This window comes from Danio rerio, chromosome 13 (assembly GCF_049306965.1).
Source record: "Danio rerio strain Tuebingen ecotype United States chromosome 13, GRCz12tu, whole genome shotgun sequence".
In the NCBI taxonomy this organism is placed as follows: domain Eukaryota; kingdom Metazoa; phylum Chordata; class Actinopteri; order Cypriniformes; family Danionidae; genus Danio; species Danio rerio.
In genome coordinates, this window is record NC_133188.1 from 26,192,020 (window position 1) to 26,210,125 (window position 18,106).

The 18,106-nt window shown below is 35.7% G+C and overlaps 1 protein-coding gene and 1 long non-coding RNA gene across 2 annotated transcripts in view; one reads left to right on the top strand and one right to left on the bottom strand.

The window, feature by feature from the left end:
- LOC141377176 (uncharacterized) overlaps positions 1 to 12,745 on the top strand; it is a 50,424-nt gene extending 37,679 nt beyond the window's left edge. The window contains exon 3 of the long non-coding RNA XR_012389294.1: positions 11,576 to 12,745. This is a non-coding gene — a long non-coding RNA (uncharacterized lncRNA). The remainder of the gene's footprint in view (positions 1 to 11,575) is intronic.
- supv3l1 (SUV3-like helicase) lies at positions 2,126 to 17,070 on the bottom strand. Its single transcript, NM_001083564.1, is given in 15 exon segments — positions 2,126 to 2,731; positions 7,694 to 7,842; positions 8,015 to 8,191; positions 8,289 to 8,369; positions 8,464 to 8,683; positions 10,044 to 10,137; positions 10,455 to 10,635; positions 10,874 to 10,965; positions 12,563 to 12,640; positions 13,479 to 13,590; positions 13,668 to 13,836; positions 13,956 to 14,070; positions 14,872 to 14,979; positions 16,392 to 16,469; positions 16,647 to 17,070. Coding segments are annotated over 15 exon segments (2,292 nt in total). The 5' UTR covers positions 16,912 to 17,070; the 3' UTR covers positions 2,126 to 2,358.
- Positions 17,071 to 18,106: the final 1,036 nt, after the last annotated feature.

The window sequence follows — 18,106 nt, forward strand, 5'->3', positions numbered from 1 at the left end:
AGTATAAGTAGACTGATTGGATAATGACTAATTGTATTTATGGTCCTTCAATACATTCAACCAACTAAAGGTAAATTTGCAACCATATGTCATCTTTTCATAACCATTTCCTTACAGTCTGCTGATTCTTTAATTGGAGTTATGTGGCACGTAGTTGTAAGGTTATGTTGAAAACACACTATAGAAAACACTCTCTAATACTTGCAATAGAAACCTTCTTACTAAAATGAAAGTACACTACATTTATAAAGGGTGCTTCACACTTGTGAGTGGGCTTGACTAACCACCTGTAAAAACACTCTTCTATCTCTCTCCTAAAAACAAAACAAGAAACCTTACTCTAGCACTTAATTCTCTGAGCTTTAAGAGTTGGGGTCTTTCTCACTGAAGTTTTAAATTTTTGTATGCATTTTTTCATATTCATATCCGAAAAATTTGTCACATACACAAACCTTGCACAGCCTAGTGCTTATTAATTAATCCATTACAAAAAAAAACTTAACATTTCAGAGTCAATTCAAGAAGTGATACTTTGTTCACCTCCAAAGTAGACAAAAGTCCCTTTTACACATACAGACCTTTCTGGAAAATTACAGGCAATTCTCCAGAAAGGTCTGTATGTGGGAACAGGCCCTTTTTGTAAATACCGGTAAATTTATTCTGGCTATTTTCATGAAAGAGAAGTTGTAACATTACTGGTATTACTGCTTCACGTTTAGAACATCTACATGTATTTTAGCCAATCAGAACACTCAGACGCATTCATGTCCGCACGGTTTATGAGAATAAAAACCTGTGAATGTTTTCCCATTTAGCTGTTAATGTTAGTCGGCTAACATTTCTATGTTCCTTCTTAATGCCAACTGTGTAAATAATTATCGATAAAATGCTTATGATAAGCTGTTGTTTGTTTACCTTCAAGCTCTGATGCATGTACACGTAAAGCAGCTGGTGAGCACCAGCACACACACATATTATGAACATCACGACATGCGAAAGTGTTTCTCTATGCTTTCAACAAAGTTGTTCACAATACTGATCCATCCACAGAGGCTGTAACGTAGTCAAATATTTACAAATACAAGCGCTGCCGTTAAGAGCTCATTTCTGGTTAATGATGTCAGAATTTACCGGTATTTTGAAATGGATGTGTGTATGGTCCTTTCCGGAAAAATTGCGTTACGTCCTCGCCTGTGTGAACAGCGCTTTTTTGAATTCTGAAAAAAGAAATTTTCCGGATATTTACCGGTATCATTGTGTGAAAGGGGTTAATGAAAGAGGAGTATGCTACATATTGTGTTTATCCAATACTAAATTTGACTCATTAGACACTTTCACACATACAGACCTTTCTGGAAAATTGCCGGTAATTTTCCGTAATGGTCTGTTTGTGTGAACAGGTCCTTTTTGAAAAAACCAGTAAATTCGTTCCGGCTATTTTCCGTAAAGAGAAGTTGTAACATTAGCGGTAATTTGCCAGAATGCTGTGGTGTGTCAAGGCAGAAGGAAAAATCGTTCTGGAAATTTTCCAGATATTTAACGGTATCACTTTGTGGAAGGGGCTTATGTCAAAGTTGTCTGGGCTCAAGTGACAGCATTTTGTATTTTGCCTTTCTCTTGTATGGTGGCTCTGAACTGTCTAAACACCTCTCAAAGCACCTTTTTGAATGTGAAAATCTGAAATAATAAAATAAAATCCAACCGGGTTTATTTGTGTTGGAAGAAAGTTTCGGAGACAGTGTGTCAATACAATCCACACAATGTAAGGTCAAATTTATTTTTTAACATGCAAAAATTACAGACGAAAATTTCAGATTCAGTGTGCAATAACCTTTCCTTTGTATAATTAGCACTTCTTGTGTGTATTGACTCTTGTTGTTGAATTGCTGAATGCCTTCTCATTTGTAAGATGCTTTGGACTACAGCATCTGGTAAAAGACCAAATGTAAATACACTTCTAGTCAAAACGTTTATCTCTATATTGTTTTGATCCCTTAAAACTCAAAATCCAGCTTCTCGGTTTTTAGTCATAAGAAACCATGTTTGAAGTGATCTCTTTTTCCATTTTTAAAGAGAAACATCTTGTAGAAGAGACATTATTTTCTGAAGTTAGGCAATGGACAGCTTTTAAAAATATCAATATTATTTTATTGTCACATCTAAAATTGTACAGGTTAGTACAGGCCTTAATCTGATGCTCTGTTTTACATTAATATGAAAATTGTGGTGTTTTATATATAGTGTACAATAGATGCTCCAAAAATGAAGAGACTTTCCATTTCAGAACATCATCAGTACAGTCTTACTTTTATGAAAAAAGTGAAGAAAAGTCCATCCTACAAAAAAAAAAAAAAAGCTTCACTTTTTCTTTCTTTTGCCATTATTTACTGGAATGGAGTTGTCTTCGTTTTGCTCTCGAGCCCATTCTTTTTGCAGCTGCGATAACAGCTCTTTTGTCAGCAGTCCATCCCGCAACAGTCTCGAGCTGAGCGAAGACTTCCTAGGAAGCTCTTTTCTTTGATTTTGGCTTCTTAGTACTCGTCCCTTCCTCTGTGACGTCTCTGATTCAGGAACCGTGGATGAACTGTTGGATTCTGTGTCTGTTGGTTGGCTATCAATGGCACGGATAAGCCGTGTGATGTTACGAACACCAATCTGGATGTTTTCGTCCAGTTCCTTCTGAATTTCACGGATTTGGTTGGAATCCGGGAACATGTCCATAAAACGATAGCTGTGAGAGAGAGTGTTGTTAAAGAGTTAATTCACCCCACAATGAAATTGTTATTAATTATTCACCCTCATGTCATTCCAATGTCCTGATACCTTGGTTCATCTTCTGAGGCCGGTTGCACCAGCAGTGCGCAAGTTAAACACAGCCTAGTTGTGACTTAATAGCACAAAGGCACTCTAAGTTACAATTTACGCAATACTAAATTTTTTTGCTGCACCACTAAGCTTAGTTTAAACGTAACACTACGTTCCAACTAAATATTTACGGCAGCCTACCCCCATGTATAATGGAAGAAAAGAGACGACAGCGAGATTAGTTTACATAGAGGAGCTCAAGATATTAATGAAGAATGATCTCCCTCTACTCACAGCCTTCATATCCTCCAAAAACTAGCATTTTTTTGGTTTATGAAAGAAGTTTAATTTTGATGTTATGCGTTCCCCCGCAAAGATGTTATGCGTTCCCCCGCAAAGATGTTATGCGTTCCCCCGCAAAGATGTTTTGCGTTCCCCCGCAAAGATGTTATGCGTTCCCCCGCAAAGATGTTATGCGTTCCCCCGCAAAGATGTTATGCGTTCCCCCGCAAAGATGTTATGCGTTCCCCCGCAAAGATGTTATGCGTTCCCCCGCAAAGATGTTATGCGTTACCCCGCAAAGATGTTTTGCTTTACCCCGCAAAGATGTTATGCGTTCCCCCGCAAAGATGTTATGCGTTACCCCGCAAAGATGTTATGCGTTCCCCCGCAAAGATGTTATGCGTTCCCCCGCAAAGATGTTATGCGTTCCCCCGCAAAGATGTTTTGCGTTCCCCCGCAAAGATGTTATGCGTTCCCCCGCAAAGATGTTATGCGTTCCCCCGCAAAGATGTTTTGCGTTCCCCCGCAAAGATGTTATGCGTTCCCCCGCAAAGATGTTATGCGTTCCCCCGCAAAGATGTTTTGCGTTCCCCCGCAAAGATGTTATGCGTTCCCCCGCAAAGATGTTATGCGTTCCCCCGCAAAGATGTTTTGCTTTACCCCGCAAAGATGTTATGCGTTCCCCCGCAAAGATGTTATGCGTTCCCCCGCAAAGATGTTATGCGTTCCCCCGCAAAGATGTTTTGCGTTCCCCCGCAAAGATGTTATGCGTTCCCCCGCAAAGATGTTATGCCTTCCCCCGCAAAGATGTTATGCGTTACCCCGCAAAGATGTTATGCGTTACCCCGCAAAGATGTTTTTTATTTCGTTCCCTCGCAAAGATGTTTTGCGTTATCATGCAGAGATGTTTTGCGTTATCATGCAGAGATGTTTTGCGTTATCATGCAGAGATGTTTTGCTTTCCCTCGCAAAGATGTTTTGCGTTCCCTCGCAAAGATGTTTTGCACTATCATGCGAAGATGTATTGCATTGCCTTGCCATGCAAAGATGTTTACGGTCCCCGGCAAAGATGTTTTGCGTTACCCCGCAAAGATATTTTGCGTTACCCCGCAAAGATGTTTTGCGTTATCCCGCAAAGATGTTTTGCGTTATCCCGCAAAGATGTTTTGCGTTATCCCGCAAAGATGTTATGCGTTCCCCCGCAAAGATGTTATGCGTTCCCCCGCAAAGATGTTTTGCGTTCCCCCGCAAAGATGTTTTGCATTACCCCGCAAAGATGTTTTGCATTATCATGCGAAGATGTTTTGCATTGTCTTGCCTTGCAAAGATGTTTTGCATTATCATGCGAAGATGTTTTGCGTTGCCTTGCAAAGATTTTTGCGCTATCATGCAAAGATGTTTTGCGCTATCATGAAAAGATATTTTGCGCTATCATGCAAAGATGTTTTGCGCTATCATAAAAAGATATTTTGCGCTATCATGCAAAGATGTTTTGCGTTAATCTTGAAAGCACGCTGAAATGAATTTTAAAATGTCTGCTTTCACTTGCTATCATGCAAAGATGTTTTGCGCTATCATGAAAAGATATTTTGCGCTATCATGCAAAGATGTTTTGCGCTATCATAAAAAGATATTTTGCGCTATCATGCAAAGATGTTTTGCGCTATCATGAAAAGATATTTTGCGCTATCATGCAAAGATGTTTTGCGCTATCATAAAAAGATATTTTGCGCTATCATGCAAAGATGTTTTGCGTTAATCTTGAAAGCACGCTGAAATGAATTTTAAAATGTCTGCTTTCACTTGCTATCATGCAAAGATGTTTTGCGCTATCATGAAAAGATATTTTGCGCTATCATGCAAAGATGTTTTGCGCTATCATGCAAAGATGTTTTGCCTTATTATGCAAAGATGTTTTGCATTAATCTTGAAAGCACGCTGAAATGAATTTTAAAATGTCTGCTTTCACTTGCTTTACATTAAAGCTGTGCGTTGACCGTCAACTTTCGTATTCTTAAAGAGACACCTGTGTTGTCAAACAAAACAAAACTTGAGATTCATTTGTGGTACACTTGTGTGATAACAGAGGTGTCACTTTAAATGGCGTGTGCAGAAGCTGATCTGGGATAAGTTTATTGTACGGAGTGCGTCTGTCAATCAGCGCTTATACATGCATTCACTGCTTCAGAAGTAGCATATGAAAGGCGATGATCGACGCACAGCTTTAATGTAAAGAAAGTGCATAGAATGGTAAAATATGGAAGAATTTCAGCAAAAACGTGAGGGTTTACATGAATGAAGTGAACAGGAAGTGTTTGTGGAGAAACAGTTTTGCGAGAGAACGGAAAACATCTTTGCGAGGGAACGCAAAGAACCGTAGTAATATGTTTTCCTATCACTCTGCCGGGTCTCCGTACTTTGATGACGTCATGTGTATTTTGCGTGCATTCATGGCTCACGATGCAGATATTGCGTCTGTTATTAGTAACTGACTTTAATTTTATGTGCTATACAAATGTGACTTATAATTTCCTTTTCATAAATCAGTTATATGCAGATGCAGTAGTTGCAGAATTTTAAAGCAGTTCAACGTTGTAAATGCTTTTTAATGGATTTTGCATCATTCAATGCGACTACTTATGACTTTATGGAAAGCATACGACCTACTAACTACGGTTTGCCTTAAGAGCATGTGGTGCAGCTAAAATGAGAACAAATTAAGTTACAAACTAGCTAGTAGTTGCTAAGCCTCTAGTGTGGACTGTATGTTCCAGTTTAAGACAGAATTTACAGTCAGCTGGTGCAACCCTACCCAGAACACAAATTAAGATATTTTAGATGAGATCTGAGAGCTCCCTCATCCTCTATAGACAGCATTGATTTTGAGATATTCAAAGTCCAGAAAAAAGACCTAAAACATTGTCAAAACATTCCATGTGACTTCAGTTGTTCAACTGTAAACTGTATGATTCAGTTCCCTAATGCCTCACATCAGATTATTGTGCACGTTTATTACAAGAAGTATGACATATTGGCATTAGAGTCATCAGAGCAACACTGAAACGTTATATTGCCTGTATTAAATGCACACCCTAAACTTATGTGCAAGATATAGTTTATCAAAATCACTGAAATAATACTAATAAAACTTAATTTGTGCTCCAAACAAAAGTCTCAGTGGATAGGAATGAGTAATTAAATCACAGAATGTCAATTTTTTGGGGTGAACAAACATTTTAAGAGCATTTTTGTTTGGTTTCTGTGTCGACCCGTTTACCTCAGTTGTCATTTATTGACTACAGTGTGAATTAATAAGTGAAGCTTAACAGGCAGTGATGTAGAAGTAGAAATCAATATTCAGTTTATAGTTATTGCAAGAGTTTAGGCTAGAGCTGTAATCGGTCCATAAAAACTAGGCCCGATAGGGCCAGAGCTCGACAGAATTCAGCCCGAGCCCGACAGGTACATTTTCATTGACAGCTTTATAAAGCCCGAACCCGTTTACAGCCCGACATTATTCAAATGTGCGCCTGCACACAGATCTTTTGCCTTTATTCAAGAATGAGTCATTTATATGTTTTAACATAATTTATTCATAACAAGCGTAGACTATAGGCCACTTGGAAGTTGGAAAAAATAAAATAAAATAAGTCCTCTGTAACATTTAAACATCTCAGCACTCTAAATAGGCCTAGGTACAAACACTTTGCCGTTAAGTTGTCCAACACACCAATAAAAAGAAGTCTTTCCAAACAAATTAAACTAATATAAAATCTAAATTATGGCGGGTATTTGGTAATAATGAAATTAAGATAAAGGCTCTGCGAGATTTGTTTTGCCACTTCTCTTAACAATCTGGCATTAGGGCAACGGTGAAGCTGAATATTAAAAGAATAATGCCAACATTAGCCTGTCTACTCTGTCTACATTATGATTTTATGGTTTAATAATATTTAATTATCATTTAAAAAACCCTTTACTCACCAAGATTAGGCTTCATGTTTTTGAGGAGGAACTTTATTGCATCTACTGTAAATGGCTTTAGCGCAGTCCTGCGATCAGGATGGTGCGTCCAGCAGCACTGAACACCCTTTCACTGCTGCTACAGGCCGAGATGCATAGTTCTGATCTGGCTAATTTTGCAACTTTTGGGTAGGATTGTTTGTTCATCTTTTACCAACCAAGATCCATTTAATTTTCTATGACAGCGGTTTCAATGTAGCGAGTGACCTTGCATCTTCCTTTTCAGCTTGCTGTGCTGTTTAACGCTCTACCGTAATACACAGTGTATGAGTGACCACCGAAATACATTTGCGGCTAGAATGACAGGTTCTTTCTGAACTGGCTGATAGTATGACCGCAGTCAAAATTCAGGTTCAGGCAAAGATCTTCAACTCTAGTTTAGGCACATTGTTGCATGATAAAATGTCACACTGTTTGAATAGGTGTCAGAAAACAATAATGAGTCCAGAAACACTATTGCAATTTAAAATGTTCACATTCCACAGCCTGTCTTTTCAGCAAATTTGCTTCAGTATGAGCTGCTTTTATACTAGCAAGGAAGTTATTAAACTTACAGAATGTTTTTATGACACAATTTCTTTACCTGAGCCAGAGATAAAGATCTAGAACATCATGGACAGCCTCCAGGTGAACCAGGTCCTTGATGTTTTTGGGAGGGGACAGGGGCCAATTGACTTGTCGACACACCCAGTTGAATGTCAGAGGCTCGTCTCTGCTGAACTGTCTGGCGAACTAAAGAAGATTTATATAGCATTTAGCTAACTAGGTAAACATTAAAACAAAATACATTCCTGCTGTGTCATATATTGCTTCCAACTGAAGCAAACCAAGCGATTAAATGTTCAAGGCTTAATGGTAAAACATTCTATTAATCTCTAATAATCATTCAAGTTGAGCCACTCACCTTGAGAAAGGATGTACAAACAAAAGGCTGTTTTTTGTTGATAGGGGCTGTGCAGAACACATAGCGGGAGCGCAGATTTAGAGGGATGTGCTGAATCATATCTGCTAAGAATTTGAAGTCATCGATGTTGCAAACAAAGTACAGTCCATCCACTTGTGAAAGACTTACAAAAATATCCTGTACAGAGAAGCAGATTTAAAAGAGAGTGAGTTAAATAATGGACATTACTCATCAGTAAAATGATTATATGATCATGTTGTATGTTTGGACCTACAATGAGGTTTGAGAGAGTCGCTTGTGGAAGATGGTAGGCAAACATCTCTATCTGCTCCGCTGTGGGGTGTAATCCTGCAGTCTAAGTTCAAAAAGAGGAAAACCCTTCACTCATTTGAATGATGAAAAATATCACCAAGCCTTACTTTTTAGAGTAAATCTAAAATTAGGCTTACTGCAATGGGGTCAACAGGCTTCCCCAAGATCTCCTTCAAAACAGGCAGGTCATCTCTGTGCATGGTGGTGACCTCCCCCTCTTTAAACACAGAGCTGAAGCGTCCCGCTCGGCCAGCGATCTGCAGCGCCTGTGATGTGGAGATAGTGTCCACCTCTTTCTCCCCCTTCTCATTCAGACTGTGTTTCACCAGAGAGTTGAAGATGATTCTCCTGATACTCCTAAAGAATGTACAGAAATACAAAATTAAAACAAACTCATGTACAAAATATGCTGTGATTAACGCAGTGACATGAATGATTGAAGGAAAAAAAAAACTGCAGTTTAAATTAAGGTACATTTCTGAAGTATACCACTTTATCACCATGTGATATATTCAAAAGTGACTTGATTAAGTGGATGCCACTAATTACTACTTTTTGTTCTGAAAAACATTCATGTCATAGAATTTGTTGGTCTGAGTGGCACTAAAATATGTTTATAAGCAATATAAGTTTTTTTAAATGTATTTATAAAACAGCTACTGGTAATCAAAATAAAATGATAATATATATCTTAGACAACAGTGACACTTACTGGTTACACTTACATTTCACAAATGTAAATACTCTAATAAAACATCCAATACTAAACCATATAATCAAACGATATTTACTTCAGTTTGCAATTAATTGTTTTAAATAGACATTGCAAACGCAGTGCACGTGATGTATTTGACTGTCTCCTGAAAAATGACATCTTACCTGCGCCCTCACAATCCAAACATTACATGAGAGTGGGGGAGATTGTTTGGCAGCCAGTGCAATAAGCAGACGCCGAAGAAGAGTGATTTACATGTGAAGTCAATGCAAAGATGCTAATAGAAATCTTGTGGCTCGAATCGAGCATTTTGTGCATTAGACGCGGTTCAGACTGTAAAATAAATTGTAAGTAAACATCTAACAAACGAAGCAATGGACAGACAGAAAAGCAAGCAGCTTACAATGAGGAAGGTTGATTCAAACATGATGGCTACAGGACATGACCGATTTGAAGGAAATTTTTTGTGCTTTACATGTAAGACTGGTATTATGATGTGTGTAAAATCGATAAATTATTTTGTTTGACTCTTTCCCTGTCTGTTTTAGATCTTGTCTTGTCAAGAGACCAAAATAAAGTAGCTTTATTTTCATGATTTGTGTCATTGTGTCAGATTGCACACCTAACATAGTGGCTCCCTAATATGGTTTATAATTGTTATTATTATTATATATAATTATTATTTTTGATTTGCAAAAAAATAAAAAAATAAAAATAAATAAGAAACGTTAAAAACTAGGGGGTCAGAATAGTGTATATAAATTAGATTAGTCAGTAGTACCAAATCCAAATAAGGAGCTAATCTAAAAAGAATAACTTAACGGTCAAATGAATATGTTAGGGAAAATAATAAATATAATTTTAACAAAAGAGGGGTGTGCACGGCATGTTGACTCTCGAGGCAAAAAAAAACAATTAATGATGAGCAGAAATTCTTAATAGTTATCAAATGTGTCAAAACTTAACATAGGATTACTTGTATGATTTTAAGAAGTTACTCACAGATTCAAACCCATTCCAATGGCATCTGTGGCAACAAGGATTTTGCAAGGGTCATCTGGATCATTAAACTTTTTAGCTTGAGCCAACTTGGTGCCTGTTGACCAATAAAGGTGTTAGATGAACATATGCAGATCAAATAATTCTAATGTAACAACAGGCTGGAGTAGTGTTATTGATACAGGCCGTTAAATAAAGAGATAGTTCATCCACAGTTGCCTTTAACTTCCACTTTTTTACTCTATTGCTATGGCTGTCGATGAGTACCATCGTCAACTATCTGAAACATTCTTCAAAATATCTCCTTATGTTTAATAGAACATATGAAACAAAAATACATCAACTTAAGTTTGAATAAATGATCATCTTTGGATGAACTATCCCTTTAAACTAAAATCTTATTATTAATCTTACCAGGAGGCAAACTGCCATAAATGACGGCACACTCCAAGCCACGAATTTCTATCTGTCTGCTGATTGAGTAGATGTCATTTTTGCTGAAGCACACAATGCAGTCACCAGGCTTCAGGTTATCTAATGACTCCACAGCATGATTTGAGATTGAAAACGGGGTCAGCCTTTTATAATTATGTACCTTTAGGATGAAAAAAATATATACTTTTGTTAAAAACACAACAAAGGGCTCAGTATATCAAACCATTTGATGAAAAATAATGTTTAGGCTTAAAATAAGTGCACAAAAGCATCAACATAATTTTATAAGCGCACATGAAAAGTAAACATTGCATTGTAGGTTTTGCAGTAACCTACAGTAGCTGTCAGCAGTCTTCTCAGCAGTTGTCATTAAGAAGTTCTGAGATGTCCAGACTCACCTCAACCTCTTCTCCAGTGGTAAACATGAGCTCAGTGATAAAGTCCACAGCTGCTGCTTCTCCACACACATGAATCTCCTCAGCACACAGACCTATTTCAAAAGAGCGACTTCATATTTCCATTTACTACACTAAACAATTTTAAAACGACCAAAACAAAGTGTTATTTAGATTTAAAGAGATTGTTCACCCAAAAATATAAATGTACAGCTATTGACATCCAAAGTAGGAATTAATAATACTGTGGAAGTTGATTGGCATTTTTCCCAACATTCTTCCAAGATCCTGTGAAGTGCTTTGAAATATGCACTTTTTATTTGATGTTATTTCAACTAAAAAAACGAGAGAGTGGGACATAAAGTAGCTCTACCATTTAAAAAACAACAGCCAATAGCATGTTGTTTTTATTACAGCTCTGCAAGTGAGAGTGATTGAGCTCAAGCACATCAAATGAGAAGCGTCTTGAAGGTGGCAGGGCATCTCAGATACTAGAAAGCATTTGATTGGTCAAGATTTGAGGAGAAACTGAAGTATGGAGATGGGGAAAAATCATTGCTCTATTTAGGGAAAAGTGACAAACTGCATGCTTGTGCATGTCTTTATCAGTTTCATATTTTCTAAACGCAAACGTTGTCATTGTTTTGGGGAACACTAGCTACTATTTGTTCTTACAACTAACAGACTGAAACTTTTTTTCCACAGGCCTTTCAGTATATATCTTCCTTTGTAGGAGAAAGAAACTCAAACAGGTATGTGAAAAGTGAAGGGTGCATAAATGAAGACATTTTGGGTGAACTGGGATCCCTTTAAGCAAGCAAATACTTATGAGTCTGTAATTGACTCCTTACTGGAGTAAATATGCTTGTTGCAAGTTTGACAACAATGATTTTAACAATAACTGATCAGTGTATGAAGCTTTTTATTTGCTAAATAACCATGTTGGAGGATGTATCCCATGATCATATTTTAGGATGACAATGAATGCAAAGATTTGATCTGATTTGACCACCAATTTGACCTTTTTTGAATTCTCAGCCAAAAATTAATGCAATTTATGTTGGAAATAGGTTTTGTGACATTGCATGAGATTATCAAAACAATAGCTCCTTTCACACATACAGACCTTCTAAAGTAAATTCAATTCACCTTCTGAAGTAAATTCATTCCGGCAAATTTCCAGAAATATACAGGTAATTTGCAGGAATGAAGCTTTGTGTGAACGCAGAAGGAAATTTGCCAGAAGGAGCGTTCATGTTTAGAATGTACTGACATGAGATGTCTACTCCAGCCAATTAGAACATTCAGACTCATTTAAATCTGTGAATCATTAAAAATTAATGAAATCAGAATTTAACAGTGTTTTGGAATGGATGTGTGAATGGTCTCTCCAAAAAAATTCTGGAACGTCCTTGCCAGTGTGAACAGCGTTTTTAAAAAAAAATTTTTATTTAGCTGTAAAGTTGTTCTGGAAATTTTCTAAATATTTATCGGTATTGCTGTGTAAAAGGAGCTAGTACTAATATAAAACAAATTATTAGAATATACCTTTTTTGGTCAGGCATTTTTCTTTATTATTATGTTAAAAAATTATCCTAAAATAATACTATCTTTCATACAATTTTAAATGACTGATGTGTACTCAGGCTTTTAAACCTAGCTGTTTTTGATAACTTTGTAAAGCAAACTCACCAAGAAGAGCTCTTGTCCATGCCCAGCCTCTGGCAGGATCCTTGATCATCTGAATCTCGTCAATCACAGCCACTTCATCTTAACAAAATATACATTTTTGAAAAGTACAGATGAATTTCTCTATACTAAGGCTCAAGATAGCTCCACAGTCAATAAATGATCATGAAACAGCCGAGTTAGAGCAAAAAAAAAAAAGTAATTAGAATTATAAACAAATTATAACAAATGTTGTTCTAGTTTAGTGGTTTTCAACCTGTAGTGCATGACCAGCTGTTACAAGAAATACCATTGCTAATATATGTAAAAACAATGTCAAGTTATAATTTGATGTATAATAAAATAATGAGAAATTAATAATACATTTTTACCACTCATTCACCATTTGATTTTTACTGATTAGTTTATTAACTCCCAAATTTAAAATGTTTTTTTTTTTTTTTGCTGAATACATTGCTGTAAACTGGTCTAGTATTCTCACAGAACCCAATGCACCCAGGACCAGATTTAATAGACAAATGCTGCTGTGGGTGGTAAGATGCTCATACTTATGCAGAGTTCAGGTGCTTAAAATTATCTGCAGGCCTGCAATATGGATACATGTAAAATTACATTTTAAAATGTGAAATGAATAGCTAATTATTTAACTCACAGAAGCTACAAGGACACATTATTAAGCTTTTTTACTTGGCATATGATAAAATCAAATGGATATGTCTAACATTAGTGTTTGGTTTAGTGGACCTTGGGTTAAAAAAGGTTGGGAATCACTGTCCTAGATGCTTATAATTTAATATTCATTCATATTTGTGCATACTTTTATATTTTATTTGATCTATTATATATTGTATCTATTTATTTTGTATTTTCATTAGATTATCATCAACACAATAAACACAACTAATACGATCATGCTTACAAGGAGTTGTGACACTGCACATCTCAATGGTAGAGGCGATGTGGCCAGATGGTTTTCCTTCTGGATCAACAAATATCCTTTCTTCTCCTGTCACCAGGTCACATGGCACTCCCTAATGAGAAAACATGACGGCTCTATAGCTCACAGCTTATCTAAAATTACACTGAAAATCAAAATAAACAAACTCACTGCAGCATTGCTCTTCTCATAGATTTCATGGGCCAGCAGCTTTAGAGGTCCACAGTAAACTCCAGATTTGGCTTCTAAGTATCTTTTAATGGCATGATAAGTTTTACCGCTGTTGGTGGGTCCTGCATGAAAAACGATCTTTCTTTGAATAGCTCTGGCCTCTGGATACCTGCAAGACATTAGACATTTGTGTATTGGTAAAAACGCTAACAATTATTCATGACTTATTCACAGTATTGTGCAAGATAACTTTAGTAAAGTAAAATATGTGGATGAGAATCTCAGTACCAGTTTGCTGGAACTCGTAAGTCACTGATCTTGCGTAAATCATCTATACAGTCCAACATTGGAAAAATCTGTTTGGCGTGTCTCATAAAGTATGGGAAAATATCATCTATGTGACCTGGAAGAAGGGGGAAAAAAAAAGATTATGAAGTTAAGATTTCTTATGGATACAGCCTATTTAAAATGTCTGATATTTGTTTAGTAGTGCTGAACATAATATTAAAGAATGCACATTTATACAACTTATTTAACAATGTTCTTATAGATTTTTATTTTTATTTTTATGAAACTAACTATTTAAATGTCTGCTAAAAACAGGACATAATTTTTGTAGCTTTTGTTGCTATTTATACCACCCTTTACAGCTAAAATGGTCGTTAGTGTAAGTTTTTGGAAATATGCATTATCTGAAAGCTTAATAAATAAGCTTTCCTTTGACATTATTAGGATAGGACAATATCTTGCAAGATTGGACAAGATACAGCTATGTGAAAATCTGGAATTTGATGGTTCAAGCAAATCAAAACTCTGAGAAAACTGACTTTAAAATGTCCAAAGTATGTTCTAAACAATGTACATTACTAATCGAACAATGAGTTTTATATATATTTGTTCGAATTTTGTATAATTACAGTTGAAAATTTACAAAAAGTCTTCATAAACATTACTTAAAAATCAAATAATTTCGTTATAAAATACATAGGTTTTGACACCTACAATGTATTTTTAGCTATTGCCAAAAGTATAACATTGGGTTTGTGGTCCAGGCTCACATAATTAATTTAACTATTAATGAGTATTTTTTCCAAAGTATTTACAGATAAAAGCAGCATCACAGAATTAAACTCAGCATCTATTGAAACATGCTTCAGCAATAAAGGATTTTGATTAAAGGGAGTTAACTGATGTAAATACTCACCAGCTCCGCAACAGATGTCATTAAGGATGATGTGCAAGTCAGCATTTAGAGAGTTCATTTCCAACACATATTTCCTAAAACTAACAAATGCTTGATGAAAGAGACGAGCTGTTGAAGAACAAATAAAACAATCATCACTAAAATGCTTTGTAATAAAGCATAACGGTATACTTGTGATAGTATACATAAAAATTAAAAAAGGGAAATTCACATTTAATGTTTCCCTCCTGAGGCCATCCAAAATGTTGGTCACTTTTTGTTCAGCCGAACATTAACGATGATTTTTAGCTGAAACTGTGGCCTTTGCTGATTAATAAATACAAGTTAATTATCTTGGCTCTTTGAGAGTATAAAAAATATATATGTACAGAGTGCAATTCAAAATTAATACCCTTGGCTTCTGACATTGAGGTCTTATGAAGCAAAATTATTAATCTATGCTCGAAACTGGATTTATTTTACAACATTATAACATTAATTTAAAGCGTCAGCAAATTGCCCTGAGTGTGTTTGTGGTCAGTCTGGATAGTAAGCTGTCACATCATGATATACAACTCACGTCTGGAGGTGTAGTTAGAGGTAAAATGTGTAGTTATTTAACGAAGGCAAACAAAAATGGTACACAGACCAATCATTTACAGACCCTTCACTTGTCACAAACCTGATCTGTTAAACAAAATAAGTTATTTAGAAAAATGCTGGAAATGTGTGATCACTGACTTCGATAGAATTTGTTTTTCCAACTAAATAAGTCAATGGTTACAGGTTTCTAACATTTTTCAAAATATCTTCTTTTGCGTTCAACATAAATGGGCAACTCATTAAGGTTTTAGGACGAGTAAGTCAGTAAATTGATTTATTTTTTTGGTTAACTATCCCTTTAAAGCTTCCCATGTAGGCATGGGACAAGAACCAGTTTACCACGGTTTGGAAAGGTCAAGGTTTTAATACTGCTAAAATGTTCTGTTATACCGTTCCCAGGGTATATGTAAGGTTCTTTTAACATATATTTTTAACGTTTTGTAAAGAAATCTATGTTTTTGAAACTAATGAAGAAAGCAGAAGGCAATGATTCATTTTCACTATTTAGCCTGACATGTTAACTGCTCCAAAATATTATAATTGTTTCTTAAAATAAAATAAATTCTGTTCAAAAGGAAAAAGTTTTTTTTTCTTACCCAGACATTTAAAAAGAACTTATTTTAGAGCGGTAATAACGATACTGTGGTATTTTTTATCCAAGGTTATCATACCGCCAAAAACTTATACAAGCCCATTTCTAGAGTCATGTGTTTTAACTTTCTCTTCGATACTCATAGTGCACCAAGGACTACAATTACAGTTTTTTTTAACTACATCTTGGATAACTCGGAGGTGAGAAAAAAAACTGCTTATATATATATATATATATATATATATATATTTTTTTTTTTTTTTTTTTTTTTTTTTTCATATGGCTGAATTCTTGTGTTCAATTGTACCTTTTCAGGTAACAACAACCATAAGTTCACAATGCTTACCGTCAAGTCCTTGGTCAGAAGCCAGTTTTTGCATCTCTTTCCTTTTGTAGAATCTATTCAACACTTTGAGAAGCTCATCTGTCAACAAAACAGGTAAACAAGTGGCAAACGTTATTCTGACGCAACAATTCACCAAATATCCAGTTTGTAATATAACACAGTGTAATACATTAGTCTCCTCGCTAGATATACTAAATAGATAATATATTACTCTTTAAAAACATAATAAACGCTAATAATAAGCATCGACTTTACTTTTATCCAGGGGCTTCGTTAACTCCGCGCCGACTGATCCCTCCGCGTCTTCATCTGTTTTGACGGGGAGCGGAATAAACAGTGAGGTGTCCAGCGGTCTTGACGAGCCTGAAGATGAATGTCTAGTGGATAGTTTGTCAAATGTCCTTCTTGTTGAATGCTGTGTTGTGCTTAGTGTAGAAACAGTAGAGAGGTTTGTGCTAGCACAGACCCGGTATCGGATGTGGGAGCGCGACAATAAGTAAATACAACGATTTACCGACATTTTAGGTTTCTGTTAATCATGCGCATATAACGTTAGCTAAACAGAATAATGAAGGTCACAATATTAACGTTATAATCTTCATTCTGGTAAACTGTTTAGAGCTACAGCAAGAGTGCCTGTGATGACAAGGAGGTCAAGTTCGTCTCAGTAACAACGTGCAGAAGGACCCTTAAAATTGTGGTGCCCAAAGTATTGCCTGTTTATAATTTATATGCTTATTCAAACGTTAAACGTCACCATTTGACAAATTTAGAAAATAGGTCACATGGGTGATATAAACTGCAATATCAGGAAAAAATGCGGTTCTTTGATTGCAGTATTAAATGTAAATATATATCTTTTGAATAAGGCACAAGCAGGAACTACTTATGGGGTGTGATAGTAGGCATGTGATGCAAACAGTTGTTGCTGAAATCTGAATAGCAACCGAAAGTAACTTAGGTTTTAGTTTTAAAGCTGATATTTATGGAATAATAACAGAAGCTTTAACTCCTACAGAACCATGGAAGCCAAAACCCCTCACGTTTTCTTATATCATCGTAATAATAATGTTATAATTTTATTCCAAGGAAAGAAAGTTCTAAATCACAGCTCATTTTTGATTAAACGAGTGTATTTGCTTGACTTTAGTAGTTTCAGATTTTGTTTATGTTTGTTTGTTTGTTTGTTTAGGGATAATTTAGTATGGTGAATGCCGTTTTTCGTCATAAATTCAGTGGTAAATCACCCTGTCCTTTTTTGTGAACTTTCGAAAATAAAATTCTTAGTCTGAAAACCTATTCAAATTAAAAACTTACTTGATAAAAAATTGCTAATTGTATCCACTATAGCAGTACCAAGCACTCACCAAGTACCACCTCAGAAAAAAAAGTCTCTCCAAGTACCACCATAATGACCAGTATTGAAATACAGTAGCGTAGTAGGCCTAATTAAGCAGCTAAAGCTCTGCACAGTTCAAAAATTAGGCAGATTAATTTCTATTATTATGAATATTTATTATTGTCAGCCACTTTAAACATAATAAATAGTTTGAACATGAACACTGCCCTATATTTACAGGGAAACATTTTTTTTTATTAAAATGTGCTTCTAAAAGTTAATTATACATGTTCTTAAAAAGTAAAAATTATTATTAATATTATTATAAGTATTAACATTAAGTAGCTTATTTATAAAAACCTGGAAATGTTCCTTG